Here is a 27,747-nt window from a genome sequence, read left to right as displayed (position 1 = left end):
AGGAAAAAAAGAACAGATAGCAACACAACTACTGCGTACATAAAGAAATAAATAACAAAAACCAACACCGACAATTAAATAACTGCTCAAAAAGAACGACCTACAATGAAACAACTATTGATCATCTGAAAAAAAAGAAGCAACAATTGTTTAAAAGGGGCAGTTAAAAACATTAAAAAAAATTGTAGCTTGAAATTTTTTTTACTTGAATGTATTAAAAACAACAGACACAATCTAATAAAAATGACAAAAACACAACAAAATTATTGTAACAAAATTATGTAAAGTATAAAAATAAAAACTAATTGAAACTATTAATAAAAAAGATATAACTATATGAAATAACACTGCTTTAAATGAGTGAAGAGAGAGAGGTTCAGGAAAACTTTGTAGGTTTTGTTGTAAATTATATCATGCAGTTCTGATGGCTAGTCTAAAAATTCACAGGGAATGTTAAAAAGACAAAGTTGTCAGATAACTTTATTTTACTGCATGTATTTACCCAAGAAAGTACTGAATAATATAAGGTAGGCTACTAATTGGACTTAACATGGGTTGAGGTTAGGAAGTTATTACCTTGATATTGTAATTCTTTTAGTAATGGTCCTGATATACGATATATCATGGCGAAGTTCTTTTAAATTTTTCGCTTAGGGGTGATTTTTTCTTTTGAAGCTTTACAGTATTAAACATGAAAAAGTGTCAGTGTATCTTTCAATTAGAATTACAACTTCAAAGCGGCTCTCCGGTGTGTTCATGTTTTCACTCGCGTCTGACCTCGACGGACTGAACAGAAGAAATGAACCAGAGAAGATTTACATGTCAAAGAAGGCGGAGCCTCAGAGCCACACCTACCTATTACATCATCACCATGAACCGAAAGGCTTGTTCGACTTCATGCAGCTCTGCGCAGACCGATCGGCGGCTGACTTGAAGCAGTGCATGCCGGTTAGAAATTTTGTCCGACTTGATACAGCGCCAACGCCACGTGACTGTGACGTATGCCATCAAAGTACAGCGAGAGCGATTCGAGAGTAGCCGGAGAACTCAGCCAGCGCAGCTTCTCGAGAGCGGCTGTAGGAGCTCTGATGACGACACAGCTGTTCCACGATTGGCCGGATTCACCGCATGACAACGATCACGTGTGTTTTGTGTTTATTCGAACACCTTTAGTTCCTCTAAAGCTCACAAATCAGTTTTTTATTACAGTAAACACTCTTTTCATGTAGTTGCGATGTTATATTGTGTCATGTTTATCAAATTAAAACTGATTAAAAAACGTAGACTCCACTTCATTGATAGTAGCTTATGTTGAACTTTATTCTTGTTCAAACAGACGCTGTATGAAGCAGTACATAAAGTGTTGAATGAAAATGTCTCTGAAACATCTGTGTATTATCTGGCAAATATTGCATTTATTTCACTTCAGCTGTGGTAAAGTATGCAAACACCACGTGAGCGGTCACTACGGGAACCAGAAAGTGTCCGACTTCACGTCTCCGTTTGCAGCTCCTCCCCGCCTGCACGCGGCTACTCTCACCGATCGGTTATGTCCAGCCACAGCCGATGTCGAACACACCTAATGTTACTACGACGGTGTTTACCAGCCGGAGTGAATTTTTCCAAAATGTTTGCTTTGGCAAGCTGTTTTGAACTCCCAAAATGAAGTCTAAACCAATTTTGTTTTGGCCTGATTTTGTTTTGAAATTCCATCACTTGAAGTATATGGAGCCTTAAGTACGTACAGTAATATGTATTCGCTACAGAACTGTAAAAAGGGCTACCAAAGAAGAACTTTTCAAACTGTTTATTTTTTATTACAAAGTACCATAAAGTGCTTCTTTGCATACTATTGTATGTCCAAAATGTTATTACCATTTTATCAAAAATTCATTGTGACTATAGTGTTAAGCCCTGTTCACACAAATGACTATAATGATAACTATATTAGCATCCACACCAGCGCATCATAGCGTTCTGGTCCCGGTTCCCCGATAACACTCACTCTTAGCGCGCTAAGAAGACTCGAAAGATATATCTTACCAAAGTTGTTTATGTTCCTAAGTGTGTTCCCCGAAGTGTCCCTTAGGAAGCTTCTTAACACGCTGCCGTTCGGCGTTACAAAGGCGCTGTCCCAAGTGAAGGTGCTGAATTAGTTGGCATCGATTGCTCAGGAATCGATTTTCCACTTCACGCGAAGGTGCATTACGGCGTTAAAGGGTTAGTTCACCCAAAAATGAAAATTCTGTCAGTAATTACTCACCCTCATGTTGTTCCAACCGCGTAAGACCTTCGTTCATCTTCGGAACACAAATTAAGATATTTTTGATGAAATCTGAGAGCTGGATCACTTCTCCATAGGCTGCTAGGTGACCGAAACTTGCTGGCCCAGAAAAGTTATTAAAGAGATCGTTAATATAGTCCAAGTGACTACAGTGGCTCAATCTTAAGTATATCAAGCGACGAGAATACTTTTTGTGCACAAAAACAAACAAAAATAACGACTTTATTCCACTATTCATTTCCTTCTCTCTGGACCTCGTAGTGTTTTTGCGCTGCGCGTCTGTGTTATACGTCATCACGCATCACACACATGACCAGCGTCGGCCAATAGTGAGCCTACGTGGTGACGTGTAACACAGACGCGCTGCGCAAAAACACTACGTGAACCAGCTCGAGGCCCAGAGAGAAGGAAATGAATAGTGGAATAAAGTCGTTATTTTTGTTTGTTTTTGCGCACAAAAAGTATTCTCGTCGCTTGATATACTTAAGATTGAGCCACTGTAGTCACTTGGACTATATTAACGATCTCTTTAATAACTTTTCTGGGCCAGCAAGTTTCGGTCACCTAGCAGCCTATGGAGAAGTGATCCAGCTCTCAGATTTCATCAAAAATATCTTAATTTGTGTTCCGAAGATGAACGAAGGTCTTACGCGGTTGGAACAACATGAGGGTGAGTAATTACTGACAGAATTTTCATTTTTGGGTGAACTAACCCTTTAAGAAAGACAACACATTCTATGCAAATGAAACGTTCCTCAAATTATTCCAGTAACTAGTTTAAGTTATCAGTAAAATATAGACTATTAATTAAATTATCAAATTGTCAGTAATATGTTCACACGATATGTTGTGACGGGTAGACGAACCGGGTATCCCTCGCTAATCATCCACCCTCCTTATCCCGTTGTGCCGCTTCTTGACATGGGTTTAACGACTTCTAAAAATTATGTAATACACTTTTATATTAATGGTGTAACAGTTACCCTGTTACAAGGATGAAAGTGTTCATCCTGGCCTCAAGAGGGCAACAAAAGGAGGAAATGGTTTAAAGTTTGGGAGAGATAGAGGGAGAGAGGAGGGAAGCATGGTGATGGTTTGGGGTTTGTTGGGGAAAAAAAGAGGTGGAAACCCATTGGGTTAAGGATGTTTGCAGAGAAGCTCACAGAGGACTCTGTAATGGAGCTTTAGAAGAGAAACAAGAGTTGTGATGAGATATACTTTTCCTGTGTTGGATTATGCTACCTGTGTTGGATTACACCAGTGGAATTATTTGAACTGATTGCCTATCTTCATTGCCTGCTGGGACATTGCAAAGACTGGGACTTTCAACCAACATTCAGATAAGAAGATTTGCATTACAGACTGTATTTCTTTTCTCATACTGCAGTTACACCTTCCATACCTCATGTCGCCTGTTTTGTTTATTTGTGTTTTGGGTTTGAGTTTGATATGTTTATTTGTTTGTTTACAGTATTGAGCTTGGTTATATGAAATGTTGTTTTGGGTTTCATCAGTATGTCTAGTGTTATCAGTAGCATTCATTTTTAATACATACTATTCATTTTCACTCCCTTATTGAGACTCGTATTTAATTTGAACACAACTATAAGCAAAAGTGAATCCCCCTTTTATGTAACTTATAGTCTATGAAATAAAAAGGCGAGATAGTTACATAGTGGTGGCCCGTACGGGGATTCACTTTTGCTTATAGTTGTGTTCAAATTAAATACGAGTCTCAATAAGGGAGTGAAAATGAATAGTATGTATTAAAAATGAATGCTACTGATTTGCATTTGAAGGTTGTTGTTTAATTAAAAAGTCACTACTGCCATGGCTGACCTCTGTTCTGGTACAGAAGGGGAGTTTGAGATTAATCCAGATTTCACGGCCGGACCATTCGTAACCAGAAGAGAGCCGGTGAGAGAACTTATTACTACATTCAGTGGCCTCTATATAGATTCTGATGGAGAGCCTGAGGCAGAGAGTGATAAATGTGAAATCGATGATGATGATATCAACTTTCCTCTTCCACCGCCACCAGAACCTGAGATAAGTGACCAAGATATGGTGGAAAACCTTAGGAGAAGAGTCGTTTTCTTGGAAGAGCAGTTGACAAATTGTATACAGAAGGTGAATGAGAGGGTTACCAGTGACCAATTAGAATGTAGATGCAGAGCAGGAGAGGATAAAATGTCCTATCGTGTTGAAAGAGCATGTGAGAGGGTCAAGAAGGAGTTGGAGCTAGACATACAGGATCTGGGGAAATCAATGGTTGATTGTCTTGCTAGACGTGATATCCAGATGGATAGGAAGATCAACGCTTGTATACCCTCGACATCTACTCCAATACATCTAAACCCAAGTTCACTTTCTAATCCTGCAGTCTCTCGTATCTCCAATAAAACTTACAATGTGCAAAGAAGTCATCCTCCATTTTCATCTGCATCCATCTCACACCGTCCTCCTGTTGATATTGAGTTTCCTCGTTTTGGTGAAGATGAGGCTGATGATCCCATTTCCTATATTGAGAAATGTGAAGAATACTTAGCTCTACGACCTCTTTGTGAGGTAGAGTTGTTTGCTACCCTCTCTTCTGTGTTAAAAGGAACTGCAAAAGCCTGGTGGGCAGCCGAGAGGAGAAATGTGAGTTCCTGGAATCAATTCAAAGACGTTTTTCTGAAGTCGTTCCTAACTGAGGACTATGAGGCGGAAGCTGCGAGATTGCTGAGAGAAAGGAAACAAGGAGTACAAGAGAGTATCCGTGACTTTGCCTTCCAGTATCGTGCTTTGTGTCTCAGATATAGGAGGGACATGCCTGAAAAGGAAGTCATCCAAGCTATCCTAAGGAACTGCAACCCAAGGCTAGCCAGTTTGCTTCGAGGAACCGTGAAGAGTGTGAGTGAGCTGGTAAGGATTGGAACCCAGATTGAAAGGGACTTTGAGGAATCAAAAAAATATTGGAGCAGCATAAATTCTGAATCCCAAAGGAAGAAGAATCAGCACGTACAAAGTCCATCCATCCGGTCATCAATGGCTAGTACTAATACCATACAGTCTGAACCATTTGTTAACCAGCCCAGTAAACCAGAGATGAGGATGCTTACCCTGCCTATTCTTCTACGGGGCCGTTATTTCCATGCTATGCTCGACACTGGGAGTACATTTTCTTTGATCCAAGAGTCCTGTTGGAGGCAGTTGGAATCTAAGCAGAAGTGGAAATCCAGTGGAGGACAGACGTTTTTACTAGCAAATGGACAGGTTCAGACTGCATTAGGACGTTCAGACTGGGAGTGTGAGGGTGTTTGGACAGAAGTTTATAGTCACCTTATATGTGATGAAGGATTCTGATTTGACATTTCCTCTCATTTTAGGAATGGATTTTTTGATGTTTTCGGGGATCATTTTGGATTTTTCTAGATCTCAGTATATACTATCCACAGCTTCAAAGGAAAATGCCATTCATCCATTTGTTACTAAAGAATCAGGTTGCCCACCTAATCTAAACTTTTACCTTGCTGTACCTATTCCTCCAGACACTGTAGATACTAACCAGTTGATCCATCAACTTGTGCAAGCAGCTGATACCACCAACGAGAGTAAGGTTTCATTGCAAGGGGTCCTGAGAGAATGGCCAACTGTATGCACTATTGCCATTGGCCATACTAAGATTGTGAAGCATTCCATCATTACACATAATGAAGTTCCCATCAGGAAAAGGCCATATCGGGTTTCAAGAGAGAGACAACAGATTATAGATCATGAAGTTCAAGACATGCTGACTAAAGGTATTATTCGTCCATCTGTCTCTCCTTGGGCCTCTCCTGTAGTGCTGGTACCAAAGAAAGATGGAAGTACAAGATTCTGTATCGACTACAGGGGTCTAAATGCAAAGACTTACCTGGACTGCTATCCCATGCCTCAAATCCTAGAGATCTTAGAATCACTGCATGGAGCCAAAGTATTCAGCACTTTGGATCTGAAAAGTGGATACTGGCAACTGGATATGGAGTCAGTCAGTATTCCCAAGACAGCATTTGTTACATCTTCAGGGCTTTATGAATTCCTCCGTCTTCCTTTTGGCCTGAAAAACTCTGCTGCCTCTTTCCAAAGGTTGATGGAGATTGTGCTGAAAGACTTAAAAGGGAAGTGTTGTTTCGTCTACATAGACGACATCGTTGTTTATTCTAAGGGTGAAGAGGAACATCTAGAACACCTCTCACAAGTTTTCAGATGTCTTCAGAAAGCAGGTTTAACACTTAACCTCAAGAAATGCAACCTGGTTCAGAAATCCCTTGTATTTTTGGGGCATGTGGTGTCCGCTGAAGGTGTGAAGACGGATCCAGAAAAGGTGAGAGCTGTGAGGGAGTTCCCAACCCCTCAGTCACTCAAAGATGTACAGAGATTTCTTGGCCTAGCTGGATGGTATCAGCGATTCATCCCTGGTTTCGCTGAGAGAGCCGCACCTTTGCATGCCTTGAAACGAAAGGGCGCCATGTGGGTCTGGTCTGAAGAGTGTCAGAAATCTTTTGACGACATAAAGCAATCACTTACCATAGCTCCAGTGTTGAGTCCTCCAGAATTCTACAGACCATTCAGAGTTCAGACTGATGCTAGTCAAGTGGGTCTTGGAGCCGTGTTGACCCAGGAGTATGAAGGCGAGGAACATGTTGTAGCATATGCGTCCAGATTACTACATGGTGCTGAAAGAGCATACTCAGTCTCTGAAAAGGAGTGTCTCGCCGTAATCTGGGCTGTGGAAAAGTGGCGACCTTACCTTGAAGGACAACGCTTTGAGGTTATCACCGACCATGCAGCTCTATCTTGGGTTTTCAACCATCCAAAACCTTCCTCCAGACTAACACGATGGACCATTCGGCTTCAGAGTTTTGACTTTGAGGTAAAGTATCGGAAAGGGCAATGTAATATCGTACCTGATACCTTGTCCAGAAGTAAGGATGACATAACTTCTCCAGCAATGCTTGTTGTATGCAGAGCCCCGAAAGTGTCGGATAATTATGCAAGCCTTCAGATTGACTGGGATGGATTAGCTGAAGCACAACAGAAAGACCATGAAGTCAAAGAAATGATGGACAAAGTTACATCTCAAATTGACCGTGACCTTTCAAAAATACATTACACCAATGAAAATGGATATTTATTCCGTAGTGTGCCAAGTCAGCAGCAGGGACATAAGTTTCAGTTAGTCATTCCGACATCTTTCCGGGAGGAAATTTTGAAGTTTGCTCACGATAGTCCTTTGAGTGGGCATCTTGGAAGGATGAAAACTCTCCTACGGCTGCTAGAAGTGGTGTACTGGCCAAGTATACGCAAAGATGTCTGGAATTATTGTAGAGACTGCCAAGTATGCCAACAATACAAACCCTCAGTCACTAAATTGTCTGGGCAGTTACAGTCAACCCCAGTGGTGGAGCCTGGGCATATGCTGGGTGTAGATTTTATGGGACCATTTCCCAGAAGTACTAAACAACATGAATACCTGTTTGTGGTGGTGGACTACTGCTCCAAGTGGGTGGAAATGTTCCCAATGCGGAAAGCTAAAGCACCACAAGTGGCAAGAATCTTGGTTGAGGAGATCTTTACTCGCTGGGGTACCCCTGCCTACCTTGTGTCCGATCGAGGGGCTCAATTTACATCTCGTCTCCTCACCCTAGTATGTCAACAATGGGGAGTAGTTAAAAAGCTGACCACTGCTTACCACCCGCAGACCAATTTGACTGAGAGGATTAACCGTACGTTGAAAACGATGATGGCATCGTATGTAAAAGATCACCATCGACACTGGGACAGGTGGTTGCCAAATTTCAGATTTGCCATAAACTCCGCTTGGCAAGAAAGTACGGGGTTTACTCCAGCAGAGATTGCTCTTGGGCGTCCTCTCAAGGGACCTCTTGAAAGAGCTATACCAACACCACCTCAACCTGACAGCCCTACCTATGAGCTATTGGAGAAACAACGAAGGCTTGTGGAAACTGTAAAGGAGAATGTTGAAAGAGCTCAGCATAAACAGAAGCGGAACTACAACAAAAGGAGGAAAGTGGAGGATTTTCAAGAAGGAGATTTGGTATGGGTTAGGGCTCACCCTTTGTCCAGGGCAGAGGAAGGTCATATGGCAAAATTGGCAGCAAGATGGAAGGGTCCAGCCAAAGTTTGTAAACGGTTGGGTCCTGTAAATTATTCAATTTCATTTCTGGATGCCCCTCTGGTTTTTGACAAATTTCACGTACAAAATTTAAAACCTTTTTATGGCATGGTAAACTCTTCCAGTGAGGGGGGAAGTATGTAACAGTTACCCTGTTACAAGGATGAAAGTGTTCATCCTGGCCTCAAGAGGGCAACAAAAGGAGGAAATGGTTTAAAGTTTGGGAGAGATAGAGGGAGAGAGGAGGGAAGCATGGTGATGGTTTGGGGTTTGTTGGGGAAAAAAAGAGGTGGAAACCCATTGGGTTAAGGATGTTTGCAGAGAAGCTCACAGAGGACTCTGTAATGGAGCTTTAGAAGAGAAACAAGAGTTGTGATGAGATATACTTTTCCTGTGTTGGATTATGCTACCTGTGTTGGATTACACCAGTGGAATTATTTGAACTGATTGCCTATCTTCATTGCCTGCTGGGACATTGCAAAGACTGGGACTTTCAACCAACATTCAGATAAGAAGATTTGCATTACAGACTGTATTTCTTTTCTCATACTGCAGTTACACCTTCCATACCTCATGTCGCCTGTTTTGTTTATTTGTGTTTTGGGTTTGAGTTTGATATGTTTATTTGTTTGTTTACAGTATTGAGCTTGGTTATATGAAATGTTGTTTTGGGTTTCATCAGTATGTCTAGTGTTATCAGTAGCATTCATTTTTAATACATACTATTCATTTTCACTCCCTTATTGAGACTCGTATTTAATTTGAACACAACTATAAGCAAAAGTGAATCCCCCTTTTATGTAACTTATAGTCTATGAAATAAAAAGGCGAGATAGTTACAATGGTAAGGTACTTTACAATCAGAATTGATTGGCAAGCAGCTGCAGTTACTTCTGTTTAAAGGTCCCGTATTATGCCCCTTTTCACAAGATGTAAAATAAGTCTCTGATGTCCCCAGAGTGTGTGTGTGAAGTTTTAGCTCAAAATACCCAACAGATCATTTTTTTACAGCATGTTTAAATTGTAATTTTTTTGGGCTCTTTTAGTGTGTGCCCTTTAAATGCAAATAAGCTGCCGCTGGACGACCCAGGGGGTGGAGCTTCATGAGCTGGCGCTCAGTCTCTCAGGACAATTTCATCTCACGGAATGATGATAATATCAGAAACTCTCAGTAACGGTGTTCATTTCGAGTCGGACAATAATGCCTACAGAGTCAGAGTGCTGTATAGAGATGGAACAGGTATAGTTTAGTAGTTTAATTACGGTTATAACGTATTTGTCATCTGCTTTTATGTATCCATTATTAATAGCCTACAAGTCTGCTGTTTCAGACCAGGTCCGAATGATGATCAAACATATACTGATGAGTTTAATAAAGTTTATTGTACATCACACAAAAGATGAAGCGTCAGTTTTACTTCAGAAAATCACCGTAAGAGCTGAGTAAACACAGTAAGTTATAAGAAGTGTGCAAGCACATAAACGAATTTCGGTAGAGTTGAGGGAGCAGTGTCTGTCAACACTCGTGGGCGGGGCCTGTGCTTAGTGACGTCACTAAAACAGCATTCTGAAAACAGGTCGTTGGGAGACACTGCTGATGATTTATGGGGATTAATAAAAAAGGAGTGAGTGGATTTTTATCACTATTGGTTGGTTGTGTACACACACTGCCAACACACATTTATGTCCAAACAGCATGCAAAAGTGAATGTGGTATTGATTGCCATTGGTTAATGTTTTCAATAAAAAGCAACCTATCTACAATGAACAGAGAGAGAGAGTTAGATACAGAATATGGTGGGGAAGCAACGTAAAAAAAGGGCACCAAGCTTCTCGTCAGAGGAACTTGAAGTTTTGCTGGACGAGGTGAGCTTGCACAAGGTGACACTGTTTTCCAGCTTTCGGAATAACTTGTGCAACAGCAACAAAAAAGAGCTATGGAGCGACATAGCAAGGAAGATGGCTGCCTCCAGATCAGGCACACCAAGGTCCTGGCAGGACGTCAGGCAAAATGTCAAAAGGGCTTTAAGTTTTGCCGAATAAAAAATTGACATTGACTAAACGGCTCCGCGGCCGGCGCCGTCTTTGATTCAATACAAGGACACGTTGGATCGCTGCCATAGTTGGTTGCTTACTGGACACCACCATGCTTACCCATTTATAGATCTTAGCCATTTAGAGCCAAATTGTTTGCCAGATTTTAATTATCAAAAGTGACTGCCAATTTAAATGCTTTAATGACATTACGAAATAGCCTAGGTACCACCATATTAGTTCTGATACCAAATAAAGTCAACTTCATAGGTCTGTATCCATTGCGAACATATTTTATTATTAGTCTTAAAATGTCCATAACATAAAATCATTGTTGAGCCACAACATTGTCAACATACCATAGTTTGACTTGTACTGCACTGTGCTGATTTCTAAAGACTGCTGCACAGTGGCGGCGACTAGCGTCTTGAGCTCAAACAACGCTAAGAGAGAGCTTACGAATGGTCCAGGGCCCGGTTTCCCGATAACGCTCACTCTTAGCGCGCTAAGAGAGCTCGAAAGATATATCTTACCAAAGGTGTTTATGTTCCTAAGTGTGTTCCCCGAACCATACCTTAGGAAGCTGCTTAAGATATACCTTCTTACGTGCGACGTTACCCGGCGCTGTCCGTGGCGATGGTGCTGAATTGTTTGATATCGATGGCTCGACAATCAATTATTCTCTCGTGCAGGGGCTGTTTATGTGAGAAAGCGGTGATCTTTATAAATCAAGCACTTCAGAAATAGTTGAAACTGCAATTTATTATGATTATTGGATATTATAAAAAATAATCCAAACTATAATAGCCTATAATAGCCTAGCCTACATATTTTAAAATTGTAACATATATTGCTGCCACAATGACCTTTTCAAAAATGTACGTGCCTTCTTCTCTTTCCCATTTCTGTTCGCTGAGGTGGAGCTGCGATGAAATATTGTTCTTGTCAATACTTTCCAGCATTTCAGTAATAAAAGTTTACATCTTGCGTACGGTGCTCGGCAGTGATCAAAAAGGATTTAAACCGTTTAAACTCAGAGATGTGGATTCAGACGGCAATTAAATTACCACACGACCTGTTTGTCAAAAAACAGAAGGTACTAATTTGGCCAGGGATTTTTACGCGGGTTGGGTGAGAAAAACACTGATATTATGGATTCGGACGGCACTAAAATCACCGACTTACCCCTGTAAATGTTTAAAATACCGGACGAGCCCATGAGAAACAATATTAGCGTCCGAATAGGACTTAACTGACAGTAGCCTATGCTTTCACTGGCCTTTAAAAGAGCGTTTTAATTAAATTAATAATATTGTATAATAATATAATTAAAAATCTAACAACAATCAGTGTAATGACAATTTTATTCTTTGCATGAAAACACTTGAATTAGCCTAATTTAATACTGTCTGGGTGTATTAAAACTTCAGAATTATATTCATATAGACCTGCAACAGTGATAAGGTAAAGCTAAGAGTGGTCCAGACCAACCTTACGAAAGTGTGACTTACAAAAGATATACTTAGCGTACGAACGTTTCGGGAACCGTCCCATAAGGTTAAGAGATAGGTTAAGGAATAGGTTAAGAACTACTTAGAGATAAGAACGCTTTGGGAAACCGGGCCCAGACCAACCTTACGAAAGTGTGACTTACAGAAGATATACTTAGCGTACGAACGTGTCGGGAATCGTGCCATAACGTTAAGAGAGAGGTTAAGGAATAGGTTAAGAACTACTTAGCGATAAGAACGTTTTGGGGAACCGGGCCCTGTTTGTTAATAGCGCATGCTGCAGTTTTGTCGTCTGCCACTTTAAATGCTCATTAAAGTCTGTTGGATTCTGATTGGCTGTCAATGTTTGATGTGAAAGTTACTCTGTATTGTTGCTCTGTACCGTTATTGTTAGTTGTGGTGTGGACTCTGCTATTCTTTTAGATTGAGAACGATTTTTAGTTATCTTTATCATTATCGTCCTTGGTGTGAACGGCCTTTATTCAGCATGAGTGACCTTTCCAACAGCATTAAATCCCCTGACCAATACAATCTGCTCAGAAAGCTGTGCATTAGGATCCTAATGTCTCACACCCACATCTGCTTTACATCTATACTGCGACAGAGTACTTATGCAGTTATTCAGCTATGCACATTATTCATGCCGTAATCTGGTTTTGCTCTGCTTATCCCCTTCACCAGCGCTTTGCTAGCACACACTATATAAGTAATATCAATAATCTATTTACTGTTCCCATAATTACCTTGCGTTCAGGCAGTTGGGTAGAGTATCAATCCATCATTGGCTAGTTTACATATGAGTTTATACAACAGATGAACCATAAATGACAGTATCGTGGGTTATTTGTAATATGGGGTGAGATTCCGTTATGCAAAGAGCCATGGCTAAATATGATATGAAATGTAAATATTAGATTGGTTCCAGTTTGGTATAGCAAAACACTTCCGCTCTGTTACAAAGCCTAGTGAGTCCACTGTCTGCATATCTTAAAAGGCATCTTAAACGAAAGGGAACCTGAAATCTGTTACAAAAATACACGTGAGTTTGCCTAATTCTGCAGTCTGTTTAACAAGTGCAGTAAAGGCCACTTGATGAGTTCCGACTGGAAGCTCGTGATTTTGCCAAGATTTGGGTGTATATGTCACGCAAACATGGCGTCACTCAGGGAGATGTACATATTTACTGGTGAACACTCACTTTTAGGCAAATAGAATGCATAAGTAAATGACCATTTTTACAGTCCATGATAGTAAAAAATGTTTGCAGAGACAAATGTTGAAACAAATGCACTGAATAGCATTGCATTTATTCACCTGAAGTTTGGTATCAAATTATGCACCTTACTGTACTAAATGTGCAATTGTAGTGTACTTCAAATCTTGCAGATAACATAATATTAATGAAATAAAAGTATACTTAGATATATTTACATTTTTACATTTTTTTAAGAATGTCAAATTAAAAAGTTGTACTTTAAAGTACATTTTAAATCATTGTTTTAATAATAGTTTGTCATGCTTTAAATAAGTTCACTTGTTTTTGATATGTTGACTAACATACTAAAGCACATAAAGTACTTGATTATAATTTAAACATTTTATGCATTATTTTCCTGTTATCTCTGTAAAGCTGCTTTGAAACAATTTGAATTGTAAAAAGCGCTATATAAATAAATGTGACGAATTTAACTGAAGTCTATTATTTGATATTACATTTAAAGTTAATATATTTTAAATGTGTTAAAGGGATAGCTCACCCAAAAATGAAAATTCTGTCATCATTTACTCACCCTCAAGTTGTTCCAAACCTGTATGAGTTTCTTTGTTCTGCTGAACAGAAAGGAAGATATTTGGAAGAATGTTTGTAATCAACAGATCTCGGTCCCCATTGACTTCCATAGTAGGAAAAAAATATACTATGGTAGTCAATGGCGACCGAGATCTGTTTGGTTACAAACATTCTTCCAAATATCTTCCTTTGTGTTCAGCAGAACAAAGAAACTCATACAGGTTTGGAACAACTTGAGGGTGAGTAAACAATGATAGAATTTTTATTTTTGGGTGAACTATCCCTTTAAATTGAAACATGGACACTGCACATGTGTAATTGTAAATATATTTAAATACATAACATGCAAGTTTCAATAGAATTTGGCATTCAAGTATACTTTACCGTAAACTTGTCAGTACCGTCAGCAGTACCATATTTCAAAGACAAGAGAAGTAATTATGAAATTACCTATGAAGAAGTAATTAAGTGGGTCAAAAACATTCTAAAGTTCAGCTAATTGCATTTAATATAAATTTAAACAAATGTATTTAGGTAACACTTTATTATTCAGTGTCCTTGTTATAAATGTTACAATCAACTAACCCTAAACCATATAAGTGCATGTTGTTAATTATACTTAATTATATGTAACTACACTGTAACAAGGATGCCTTAAAATAAAAAAATATTTTGGAAACACACTTTATAATAATGTGTCCTTATTTATTTACAACCTTAATTACAACTATAGTGAGTAGTTGTTAGTAAATATTACTTAGTAATTGCTAGTGTAATTACACTGTAACAAGAACACAAAATATATTGTGACCTAAATATTCATTTAATTGCAATTAACATGCAATTAAATATATTCTTTTTTTCTTTTTTTTTCTTTTTTTAAGTGTACAAACATGTACAAGCATCCGGAAATGGCTGAATGTTGATAAGTGAGATAGCAAATGGGAAAACCTCACATCCAACTTTGAACAGTTCATGATGCCTTAGAAGACTGTTTTAAAGTCTAATCCTGTAAAGACGACACAGTTTGCCTGACAGAATGCTTAAAAAATAGCAAAGGCAGGCTGTAAATAGTGGCTCCCTCATTAGCTATGTTTTCTTATTAACAAATAATAACAGCAGTGCTTTGTTTTTACCTCTCGCCACATGAATTATTCAGCTTTTCACAGAATTGCCCATGACTCTTTTATGGAGCATCTTAAGCAACCCAGATACTAAATGTCACTCAAAACATTGATGTCACACACTGCTGTAGTCGTTTGCATGTGTGTGTGTGTGTGTGTGTGTGTGTGTGTGTGTGTGTGTGAGAGAGAGAGTGTGTATTCAGCATCAGCGCTGAATAATGTGTGCCACGCTTGTGTGTTGGTGTGTGCATCACATGTCATCTCGCACCTTCTCGATCAGAAACTCCAGACAGGAGAAACAGTTCGTAATCTCCTCATTTCGGCGGAAAGAAGAAAAACCTCTTGCTTGAGCGCTGCTCAGTTCAAATCCCAAACCTAATCCCAATCCCTGTCCTTCAGCCAATGAAAATGTAAACATGTAAAGGTCACATTTCACCCCCAAACCCCGGATTAATTCATCCAGATGTCTTTTTATTTTTTTGTAGCTATCACTATATATTCTCATTGATGTAATACAGTATTTTACACTAACTAACTAACTAACTAACTACTTATTTACTTACTAAAGCCAATTTAAGCACCATTAAGATGTTGGTATTTATATATAATATTTTGGCATTGTGACATTATTTTTATGACAATTAAGACAAATTATTATTATTATTTTTATTATTATTATTTTTTGCTTTATGGTAACAATGCAAATGCAAAACACAAAATCAAAACCATTACAATTTTCTTTAATCAAAATACAATTTCTTTCTGCTGATTTTGAATCTTGGGGTGAAATATTACCTGGACATGCCTCATAAAAAAATAAAAAAAACACCTATAAACGAAAGCATTGTATATATGTTGTGTTTTTTCTTCAGAATCTATTCTTGCATGTAGATTTGAATCTGGTTGGGAAGGAAGCCCAATCAATTTTTTTTTTTGTCGCCATGGTTACACGCCGCCTGTATAATTGCATGTCTGCTCTCATGGGGTACATGAGGTCGGTTTTGGGGTCGGGGCTGACAGGAGGGTGTAACTAATCTCCCTCATGATCACTACCTGTTCCTGCCACCACCCCCTCCTCCCAGTACAGATCGTTTTCTCATTCATCTTCTCGCAGTTCTTCTCACAGAGCCAAAGGTCTGCCAGACGAGGCTCCTGTAATTCCAGGGCTGTGCTGAACGCCTGGTACAAGAGCTGAGCATGTCAGTCATTCAGCCGCGTGTAAACTGAGCAGAAACTAGTAATCTGGAATTTGAGTAGGCGGGCTGTGAATCAGAGTAGAGACCTGAGAGTTTAGATCATTGCAAGCTTTTGTGTTACGTGCTTCTAATAGCTGCTTTTTTCTAATAGCGCCAATGGAAGAATGGCACAACTGTATAAGATACAAAATGTTGACCATTAGCTACATCTAAGAGCATGTAATATCAAATTGTTTTTGTTGGTTGCTGATTGGCCGTCCTTCTGTCATATATGTATATATATATATAACAGAGATGCACCAATGTATTGGCCAAGAATCGGTATCGGCCGATCAATGCTCTTATTTTCAAAGATAGTTTAAAAACAGCCGATGATCGGGCTGATTATATCCTGTCAATCAAAAGGGTGCGGAAAACATGTCCGAATGCAACTCAAGAAAATGTCTTGTGTTGAATTTAAGGCAAGTTAACGCGACAATAACGCTTTAACAGTTAAAAAATAGTGACGTTAATGCAGGCTTTATTTGACCCTATGAATCACCTGTAGTTCAAGCCAGGGTTGCCAGATCTAGTTCTTCCCTACACCAAACGTTATTTGTAGCGTGTCCCGTCCAATAATCACAAAGAGCTTTATGCTCTGTTACTTCTGATAAGAAACAATGTCTCCTCTTCTTAAATTCTCTCGATTTTATCACCAAATTCAAACAATAAATGGCTTTTTGGCTTAATTATACATGTATGTTTGAATAAATTTGCCATGAAGACAAGTGCTTATGAAAACAGCCTTATGTGCAACTGAGGTCTATACAAACATTTCAGCTTTTATTTGAGTGTAAATATTCTATTATATCTGGAAATAAAAACAGTTGAATATAATAGCTCTGTTGTTAATTTTAACCGCTAATATTATAGTGTACCAAATGAGAGGTTCCCTGTATAGTTTGCAGCATTATTTTTTCCTTAAGAAAAATCTAACTATCAGTATCGGTATGATTCGGAATAATCGGCTATCGGTATCGGCGGAGAAATTTAGTATCGGTGCATATATGAACACCTTCCAAATATTGTGTTGGTCCCCCTTTTGCTGCTAAAACAGCCCTGACCCATCGAGGCATGGACTCCACTAGATCCTGAAGGTGTGCTGTGGTTTCTGGCACCAACATGTTAGCAGCAGATCCTTTAAGTCCGGTAAGTTGCGAGGTGGGGCATCCATGGATCGGACTTGTTTGTTCAGCACATCCCACAGATGCTCGATTGGATTGAGATCTGGGGAATTTGGAGGTCAAGTCAACACCTCAAACTCGTTGTTGTGCTCCTCAAACCATTCCTGAACCATTTTTGCTTTGTGGCAGAGCGCATTATCCTGCTGCAAGAGGCCACAGCCACCAGGGAACACCGTTTCCATGAAAGGGAGTACATGGCCTGGACAGTTCATCACGATATATGACATTTGCCTATACCTCAAAAAATTCTGTGATACGATTACGATTCAATTCGATTCTGGGCTATATCAATTGATTTAGCAATATTTAGATATTATGTGCCAAGTTTACACAACCAGTTATATTTTTATTAACTCACAAATGCAACCAAAATATATAACATGAACGTTTAATTAAACTCTTTGCACACCCTCTCCCAATTGGGATATTTACAACAGAAGAGTTCATTTGCACACAACAGATCACTCTGTTCTTGTTCATTTTCAGAAATCATGTTTTTTTTTTATTGTGCATTCCAAGTAATATCGATCAAACTGCAGCTGGGTTGTAAAACATGAACTCGCAATGTCTTGTTTAGGGTTCAGTCAATCTTGTCAGGCGTCTATTTCAGCTGAGGAGATTAACGTTACAAAGGCACACCTATTGAAAATGCGGAAATGCGTAGACTGACGTTACGTGAGGATGTGGAGAGTGTCAAAATAAAGGTACCTCATATCGATATTTTACGTGTGGCATCGATGCATCGTATCGTTAGACGTTTTGATCGATGCATTGATCCATGTTGATGTATTGTTACACCCCTATACGTGTCAAAGTAACATCCACATGGATGGCAGGACCCAAGGTTTCCAGCAGAACATTGCCCAAAGCATCACTCTGCCTTCGCCGGCTTGCCTTCTTCCCATAGTGCATCCTGGTGCCATGTGTTCCCCAGGCAAGCGACGCACACACACGCACCCGGCCATCCACGTGATGTAAAAGAAAACGTGCTTCATCAGACCAGGCCATCTTCTTTCATATCTTCGTGATCCAGTTCTGATGCTCACGCGCCCACTGTTGGCACTTTCGGCGGTGGACAGGGGTCAGCATGGGCACCCTGACTGGTCTCCATACGCAACAAACTGCGATGCACTGTGTATCCTGACACCTTTCTATCAGAACCAGCATTAACTTCTGGAGCAATCTGAGCTACAGTAGCTCGTCTGTGGAATCGGAGTCGGACCACACGGGCCAGCCTTCGCTCCCCACGTCCATCAATGAGCCTTGGCCGCCCATGGACCCTGTCACCGGTTCACCACCATTCCTTCTAAGGACCACTTTTGATAGATTAGATAGACTGACCACTGCAGACCGGGAACACCCCACAAGAGCTGCAGTTTTGGACATGCTCTGACCAAGTCACAGCCATCACAATTTGGCCCTTGTCAAACTCGCTCAAATCCTTACGCTTGCCTCTATATATATATACATGCACTTCTTTTACACAAGGGTATGTATCTCACAGCAGACTGATCACATGAGCTCTAAAGTTTTGCTGCTCATTTCCATAAAGTTAAGCTTTTCTCAACATCACATCAGTGTTCATATCCACATTGCATGTCAATGATATTTCCGTCACTCATGTTGCTGGAAACCACCAGTCTCATTGAAAATGTGGGAATGACTTTTGGTTGTTTTATCGCTCTAAATCAGTGTATGTTTGAACGCTCTTTAAATAATCAAAGTTTAGTCAGGAAACGATTCTTTGACATTGTTTTTTTTTTTGTTTTTTTTACAGCATTTAGATTCAGTATTAACATACTGGCTTTTTTCTAAGCAAAATTACAAAACCTCAATTGAATCTATTAATAACAGCTGGGGTAACCATGTTTTGTATACTGGCCATAAAACAGATGGGAATGGATTTAGGGAGTATGCATACATTCAGCAAGTATGTGACTGAAGTCACGGATGAGGAGCACGTTGTACACATGCTTAAGCAAAGTGTCAAAAGGACTAATTAACATATTAATGATCCCACCTTAGCACTGCAGCTCCCGTTGGATAGTCAAAACACTTTGATAAGCATGCAAATGAGAACCCACCAGCTGAAGAAGAAATTATCTGAAGCGTGAAAGAGAAAGATAGAGGAACAGAGAGAGAGAGAGAGAGAAGAGAGGCTGATAGTAATGATTGAACCGTTGTTTTATTTATCTTTAATTATCTAGTTAAAGCTGCTGGTGGAGGGACATCAAAGACAGGGAGCAGGTGCACAGTAATGCAATCTTCACCTCCATCTTTAGCCACCTCTCATTCTCAGTCTTTCTTCTCAGAGATGCCAATCAATGCAGCGGTGAAGCCAGCTGTCAATCAAAAGTCCAGAGACTATCAAACTAGCTGTCAGATGCTGAAGTCAGGTCGGGATTCAGACAAGGGTCATTGAATATACAGCATGAGAAGGTCCGATTCTTTGCCAATAAGGAAGACATTTTTCCAGGACCATGCAGGTGTTCTGAATGGTTTTAAGTAAAAGAAAAATTCCAAAAATATAAAGCTGTCAATCCATCAACAGATTGTTTGCTGGCCATGTATGCATTTGGCACTTAGATAGAAATACTCATGAAATGTTAGACAAGCATGCCATCATTCCAACTGGTAAATTATGAGTCTGAAGAACATTACGGAGTATAAATATGTAAAAAAAACTCTGAAATGTACAGAAATATTCTTACTAAATGCCTAGAAAGTTCCTGTGAAATGCCCTTTGTATCACTAAGAAGATAGAGAAACACATTTATGCCAACCATTGACATGAAATCCTAAATACCTAAACGTATTTATGCATGAGGTTCTTATGAGCTCACATTACTTGGATTATTACATTGACTACAATCTAAAACCCTGATGTTGATCGAGTCCATGTCATGATATAACACGACTGTGAACTCTCCAGCTATCCAGCAGAGGTTACGGTCACAGGTCTAAATTTGTTTACTAATTTTACATTTCTGCATTTGACAGACCAGGTTTATAATAGTTACATTAACTAAAACTAAAACCATACTAAAAAAATGTGTTACTTGAAATTCAATAAACGTTAACTTAAATAAATATCGACATTTGTTGCCAAGGAAACATTTCTAATTTACATTTAGTTCTAAAAATCTTAAAAATGAATAAAAACTATATAGACATTAAATAAAAAACTAATTAAAATGACAAAATTAATAAAACTTGAACTGACATTAAAATGAAAATGGATATCATAATAGAATCTATAATATTATCTCAAATATCCTAAAATAACACTGCTATGCTTTTATCCAAAGGGACTCTATCAGCTCATGCATTCCCTGAGAATCAAACCCATCGCCAGCGCTCTACTCTGTTTGAGCTATAACTAGAACAAATGAACTGGTTAAGGAGTTCAGGGTGTGCGCAGTCTACAGAGTGAAGTCACATTCACACTTGTGCATTCACACTTGTGCATTCACACCTGCAGATTCATTTGAAACAGGGCATGGTTTGCATGAAAAATTGGTAATATGAAAGCTGTCATGCGGACACAGGAGCACACCGGGGTACCGAAACCAAGTCCTGCACGGGTCCTGTTTGGTAAACCCGTACCCTCCCCGCACCTGCAGTATTTAACAGAACACCTGACCTGTAACAGAACAACTCCCCGCACCTGCATTTAATCTACTACATCAGGTAGATGCAAATTATTTATTTCTCATGTAACACAAGCAATCAAACCAACATTAGTCATTCCGAGTTGATGCATTTTTTTTTTTTTTTTTATAGACACACAGCCCAACATTAACAGTAAAAACAAAGATGAGAGTGTGCATCCGTTGAATAAACTATACAAAACGTTTGCCTACATCATGTGAACAATCTGGCTATTTAGAACAAATGTACATAAATCACACCATAGCTATACAGAGAGGTTACCATAAGTTAAAATTATAGCCAATTATGAGCTTTAACTGTCATATAATATCTGGGATATTTTAGCGGATTCACTCACGCATTTAATTGCTGTTGTCTCTCCTGAAGCTCTGCAGTGTGGCCTCTTAGCAGCATGAAAAATAAAACTTTTATTTAAAATGTAAATAGATATTATATACAGAAAGCGAGTAAAGAGCGCTCATTTATAATCACAGAAGCTGTCGATCCCTTCAGTTTCAGAGTGATTGACTACAATGCTCAACGCAGCAAATCGCACTGTAAATAGAAACCTTTGACGGTCTTCAGACTACAGAGTGTGAACACAGATAAGCAACCGCAACGTAAATATTATTCCTCCCTTTACATGAAATATTAGTGCCTCTGCTTGAGACTACCTGGAGAAAGCGGTCTGAGTTCGGTTCCACTGGAACTGTGGCGTGAGTCGCGTGAACGTGAAAGCAACTCGGACTCGGGCACTTGTTCAGGAAGTAAAGTAACATGCACATGCGTTTTAACTGATGATGACATCATTAGTTCAACAAAACACATGTAGTGGATGACAATGGTGCTGATTTAACTGGGATACGAGCGAGCGAGAGTGTACTGGTGCTGAGTGAGTGAGTGAGATCAGAGCGGCAAATGAAAGGCTCACAATCCACTCTCTCCTCACAGAAGAAAGCCGTCTTCATGCGACACACATTCAGTGTCATTCACTCTGCTCTGCGATATAGCACCAAATCAATAAAAACACAATATATTGACCCGCGTTCTGTTTTCCATCACGTTTGTGATGAAGTTACATGAACACAAATGCACCAGGCTTTGATAGAATAAAGTGAGAGTGAAACTAGACCCGCAGGAACAGTCTCACTCGGACTCGGGCCACAGCAAACGCTCTCTAAGAGATTAGTAGATGAATCACTGTGACCTTTTATCTGATGCCTTCACTGTAGTTTGGACTCGTTTTGTTTCTTTTTTGTTAGCTAATGTGTGACTGTTGGTCCAGATACTGATTTTGAGCCACATTGTTTTTAGGTAAAGCATTGAAATTCATATGCCCTAGTAATCTTTAATCAAAATGTTAACCACACTCCCTGTGGAAACGACGTCTGTTCTCTTCATGACGCATGTCTCGACGGAGGGTGGAGATTAATATCCTCCACAACTGACTGCAAACTGGCATCTTCCTACGAGCCACTCAATTCCAAGGACGAAATCAAGTCCACATTTTTTCAACACATTTTTTTGTAATTCCAGAAATCTAAAAGTAAAAGTTCATAGTAGTGCCTTACATATTACTATTCTAGTTTTTTTTAAAAAGCCTCTTTTAGGGGTAAATAACGTACAAAGTTGTCCCTTTCAGGGTACTGCACCAGTGACAAGCTGACCATTTTTGCAAAAAAAAAATTTCTGACAGTGTAACATCTAAATTAATGGTTTTATTCAAGTCAAAAAAAAAATGTATTTAACATCACTGAACCAACCTATTTACACATCAATTCATACAAACAAATCTCCACTTCAGCAGCACTTATTACACAAAACTTGACAGTTTTATTACTATTCCTATCTATATTGAGAAGAATTTTATATAGGGGTTTGTTCATATCATTCGACTGGTGTATATTTAACTCTTTATGTATATTTCATCGCCATTGACAGAAATTTCCGTCCTTTATAATTGCTCAAAATGTTGCTTTTTTATGAAACATTTAAGTGATGATAAAAAAAAGAATGCATTAAGCTAGAATAAAACAGTTTTTTTTTTCACTGTTCTTTCTTTTGAAATATTGCATGTTCAGATATTCATACAACAAAATATTCTGAAGGCCATAAAAGTTTTGTGAAAATTATCAAAAATGCTTCTGTGGCAACTTTTTTTTTTTTTTTTTTAAAGCTGGCGGGGAAAGAGTTAACATTTTATTCTTAATAATATGGTGATTTTTTTCTGTTCACAGTATTTTCTGATTGATGAAGTGATAAAAAAAGATATGCAAATTACCCTTTATGAAAACCTTTCACTATAACATGTGACAGGAATTTGAACCTGGCTTTAATGTTCAGATTTCTGTTATGGAAATATATGCAAATATGTGCATATTTAATTTAATTAATATAAAAAATGTACTGTGCTTCTTCAACTGTGGCAGTATGGTGATACCTGTCAGTTAAATCTCTACCGTATTCACTTGACTTAATTTATGTTAACCAAACGTGTAAATTTCTCACATCATTTCGTGAAAATGATCAGTTTAGAACAACCTTCAAACCAAAGTTTGAAAAAAGTGAAGTGTATATTGTGATTTTTATTTAATTTTTTTTATTTAATTTCTTGTTTGATTCTCGGCTCCTGAAGGATTTGGCCATATGTCATCCTATGGAGAAATAGTTGCAGCTTAGCAAAGTGCCGCTATTTGATCATCACCCATAAGGATATGACAGATGGAAAGAAAACAGGAGAACAGGAAAGCGTGATCACAACACTGCTTACTGGCAGCCATTACGCAGGTGAAGAGCTCTTTGCCAGCCTGTGTGTAAAAACACTGACCTGAACAACTCTTGTATGGCTGGCTCCAGGGGAACTGTGAAAGAAGCACACAGAGAGACAGAAGGACGTGAGAGGTCAGTTGAAAGGGAAGATTAGATTATCACTCACACAAAAGGCCGGTCTGAGCATATCGCCACATTACATCGGTGTGTTATGTGTACGTGACGGAGAGCAGAATACCTTTTGAGCGTGTGCAATGGCGCTTCTCATCTGCTACATCCACCTCCATCTGCGGAGAGACACAGATACTATCAACATTTTAATGAATTCTTTCATTTTTTAATGTGAGCCTATGTTCATTACATTGATGTGTGTGTTTTGATGTTAAACTGAGATACTCGCATACATATCCTCATATATTTAGGTGACCTATTACCATAAATAAATGACTGGGTTGTAAGTTAAATATTCAAATTTATTAAGTTGCAAACATTCTGTTGCATAATAGTGTTAATATTGTGTAACACTTTGTACTGTGTGTAATTTCCGCATTAGCAGATTTTTGTTTTAAAAATTATAAGTTGTAGTACTCTTGATAACTTTGAAAATTGGGCACCATTGGGATTTCTAGTTCCCAGCATACTTTGCTTTGGATAAGGAGAATAAGTCTTGGAATTATGTATTATTTTAAGCGTTTTAGTTTAATGTTTAATGTTGTCATGTTTGACTTGGTGCTTGTTATGGTTGTGTCTTCATGAAGGTATTCACTGATTGCTGTGAGCAATGGCTGCACTTATGCCAGTGACAAATAATGTCTTATTAGTTCATGAAATTTACAAGCTAAATAAGTTACATTTAGCCTACATCTAGCCTAACTAGCCGTTAATTTGATCTGAAATAGAAAGGATCAATGTTGAAATTGGTTGGAACAACTTAATTTTTGTGAATAGTCAGCTTAGAAATTTGTGTTTATGCTACTAGATATTACAGTTTTTCTCCATTGGTTTGGCTCATTTCTTGAAACAGAAATGACATTCTCAAAACAACATGGACAAACCTCCAAACCACTTGGCAATTGTTCACAACAGAATTGAATTTCTCATTCATTTCATCAAATTGCAAATGTCTAAGTACATGTCTCAATGTCTCAGTACATCTTTGCAAATGATTAAGTACAGGTAGCCTACATTTAGCACAAATTCCAAGTGAATAGATCTTGTTGATCTAAACTGATTGTTGATTCTCAGTCTAATGGTTGTTCGCTCCAAAACGTGTCAGCGTCATTTCATTGTATAAGTCATCACATGCACAATAGTCTGTTCAATTGTCAAAATTAGTCAAGAACATAATACCATGAATATTATGCTCAAACACTCTCCACCTCCAAGAGAGTGTATATAATCCAAGTCCAAGAGAGAATATATAATATTATTGGCCACCAGGCCACGGTGGATGTCCCAGGCCAGCAAGGGGGCAATATAACTATGTGTGCTGCCATATCTGAGAATGGTGTGGCCACTCACATCCCCAGTCTTGGCCCATACAATACACAGAAGCTCCTCATCTTCTTGGACCGCCTTCATTTTGATTTGATCCCTGAAAATGAGAGAGGCCTCGTAGGGCCTCACCTACCACAATATGCCATTGTATGGGACAATGTGAATTTCCACCGTGGCCCACTCATCAGGGCCGGGTTCACTACTCATCCAAGGATGGTCATGGTGTTTCTACCACCTTACTCTCCTTTCCTCAATCCTATTGAGGAGTATTTCTCCGCTTGGAGGTGGAGAGTGTATGAGCATCGGGCTCAAGATCAGAGGTCCCTGCTCCATGCAATGGACGCTGCGTGTGAGGATATTACAGGAGATCAGTGTAGGGGATGGTTGCGACATGCACGCCGTTTCTTCCCTCGTTGCATCGCAAGGGAGAATATACGCTGTGATGTGGACGAGAATCTGTGGCCAGACAGACAGCAGCGTGTGGATGGCCAGGAGGGTGAGGACAGCGACCAGTGAAGAACTGTTAGTTGTGAAACTCCAGCTTTATTTACAGCACTGTAGGCTGCATATCATTTTCATTGTTTTTTGTTTGTGTTTATATTACAGTATATTATGCTGTATACATTTTCTTTTTACTCTGATGTATGGAAGTTACTTTATGTGTGTGAATGATAATGGTTACAATTTCCTTGGCAGTATGAGTGCAATGTGTGATGTCAAACCTTGGAGGCTTACTCTTACCCTAAAATCCTATTTCTTTTTTTCAGTTTTATACACAATTGTATTCTGTTAGCTAGACAAAAAACAGTACAGTAACCACTGTCAGTGAAGGACTGGGCTAAGACTGAAAGGTGGACATGAGGGATATTTCAATAGTCCTCTGCCATAGTGACAAAACATCTAAACATTTTGACTTGAAGTGCTTACACAATGCCAAAGGGACGAAGCATTTTGGGGGCACTGACTGTTTACAGTTTTTCTCCATTGGTTTGGCTCATTTCTTGAAACAGAAATTACATTCTCAAAACTCTAAGATCATTTGGCAAAACAGTCTTACAGTTCAGCACAACACTATAGCTCACTTGCAAAAGCTCATATCTCTCCCAAAACTGTTCACTCATGCTTCAAAACTAAATCTGTTTCCCATATAAAGAGTCAGTGCCACGAAAATGGCAAAGATCCTTCTCAATTGCTTTGGCTCATTTCTTGAAACAGACCGGACGTTCTCAACACTCTTGGTGCTTTTGCCAAAATAACGTGTCACAGTTCTGTCACCCTTGTTCTGGGTTTTCTCTTGGTTTGTGACAGAGCTGTGACACTCCCGGGTTGTCATGTGTTTGTGTTGTTTGGTCTGTTGTGAGCTCCTGTCTATTGTCTAGCCCCTCCCATCTTGTTATCCGATTATTGGTTAATTTGTTCCACCTGCCCTTCTCGTTACCCTCCTTTGTTTGTTCCCCTATTTAGCCTCCCTGTGTTTATAGTCCTGTGCTGGTTCGTTTGTCCTAGTTGCTTGTTCCTGGTGTTTCCTTCCCGTTTTGCAATCTGAGTTTTTGAGTTTGTACCTTGTCTGCCGGTTAATACATTTCCTCTGCATTTGAATCCTCGTCTCACATTCATCCATTCCGTGACAGAACGAACCAGCCTGATAATGTGGATTCAGCGGAGTGAAATTTTTTCTGGAGAGGATAAGGAATCTTCAATTTCCTTGTTCGAATATTTCGCCAGGTGCGCTCAAAGGACTCTGGAGGAGGAGGGGACCATGGTAGACGGCGGTCAGCAGAAAGGCAAGCCTTCACCGCTGGTCCCGAAACGGAGGAGAGGAAGGAAGAACCCCTCTGTGACTGTTCCGGTGGTCCCAGTTCCGGTGGTCCCGAGTCCAGTGGTCCCAGTTCCGGTGGTCCCAGTCTCAGAGGTCCCCGTGCAGTCTGAGGTAGACAGAGCAGCTGAGACTCTGTTGAATTACTTTGAAAGACTATACAAGATCCTAGAGTTTCCCAGAACTGTTCACGTCACGTCTGCCGAGCCTGTGTCTCCGGACAGGATGGCCGCCGCTGAGCCTGTGTCTTCGGACAAGATGGCCGCTGCCGAGCCGGATCCAGTGTCTGCGGACAAGATGGTTGCCGCCGAGCCTGTTCACGTCACGTCTGCCGAGCCGGTGGTGCCAGTTCCAGTGCCTGAGCCGTTGGTGCCAGTTCCAGTGCCTGAGCCGTTGGTGCCAGTTCCAGTGCCTGAGCCGTTGGTGCCAGTTCCAGTGCCTGAGCCGTTGGTGCCAGTTCCAGTGCCTGAGCCGTTGGTGCCAGTTCCAGTGCCTGAGCCGTTGGTGCCAGTTCCAGTGCCTGAGCCGTTGGTGCCAGTTCCAGTTCCAGTGCCCGAGCCGGTGGTGCCAGTTCCAGTGCCCGAGCCCGAGCCGGTGGTGCCAGTTCCAGTGCCCGAGCCGGTGGTGCCAGTTCCAGTGCCTGAGCCGGTGGTATCTGTTCCTGAACCGGTGGTGTCTGAGCCGGTGGCGTCT

General features: G+C 39.8%; 1 protein-coding gene and 1 pseudogene across 4 annotated transcripts in view; both read right to left on the bottom strand.

Moving 5' to 3' along the window:
* Window positions 1–27,747, bottom strand: part of myt1lb (myelin transcription factor 1-like, b) — a 167,409-nt gene that overhangs the window by 83,541 nt on the left and 56,121 nt on the right. For all 3 annotated transcript variants that reach the window (XM_084096011.1, XM_084096013.1, XM_084096012.1), the window contains exons 3-4: window positions 23,980–24,028; window positions 23,800–23,833 (exon numbers count right to left, since the gene is read on the bottom strand). In XM_084096011.1, coding sequence (XP_083952137.1) covers window positions 23,800–23,833; window positions 23,980–24,028 — 83 coding nt within the window. The remainder of the gene's footprint in view (window positions 1–23,799; window positions 23,834–23,979; window positions 24,029–27,747) is intronic.
* On the bottom strand, window positions 17,222–18,233 carry LOC311072455 (annotated as a pseudogene). Its single transcript has 2 exons — window positions 18,128–18,233; window positions 17,222–17,464 (listed from the first exon to the last, which is right to left on the bottom strand). The product of its transcript is annotated as an uncharacterized misc_RNA (transcript).

The sequence above is a fragment of the Abramis brama genome (genome assembly GCF_963993115.1).
Source record: "Abramis brama genome assembly, chromosome: 21".
Classification (NCBI taxonomy): domain Eukaryota; kingdom Metazoa; phylum Chordata; class Actinopteri; order Cypriniformes; family Leuciscidae; genus Abramis; species Abramis brama.
The sequence above is the reverse complement of the archived record's forward strand: the minus strand, read 5'-3'. Positions and strand labels throughout refer to the sequence as shown.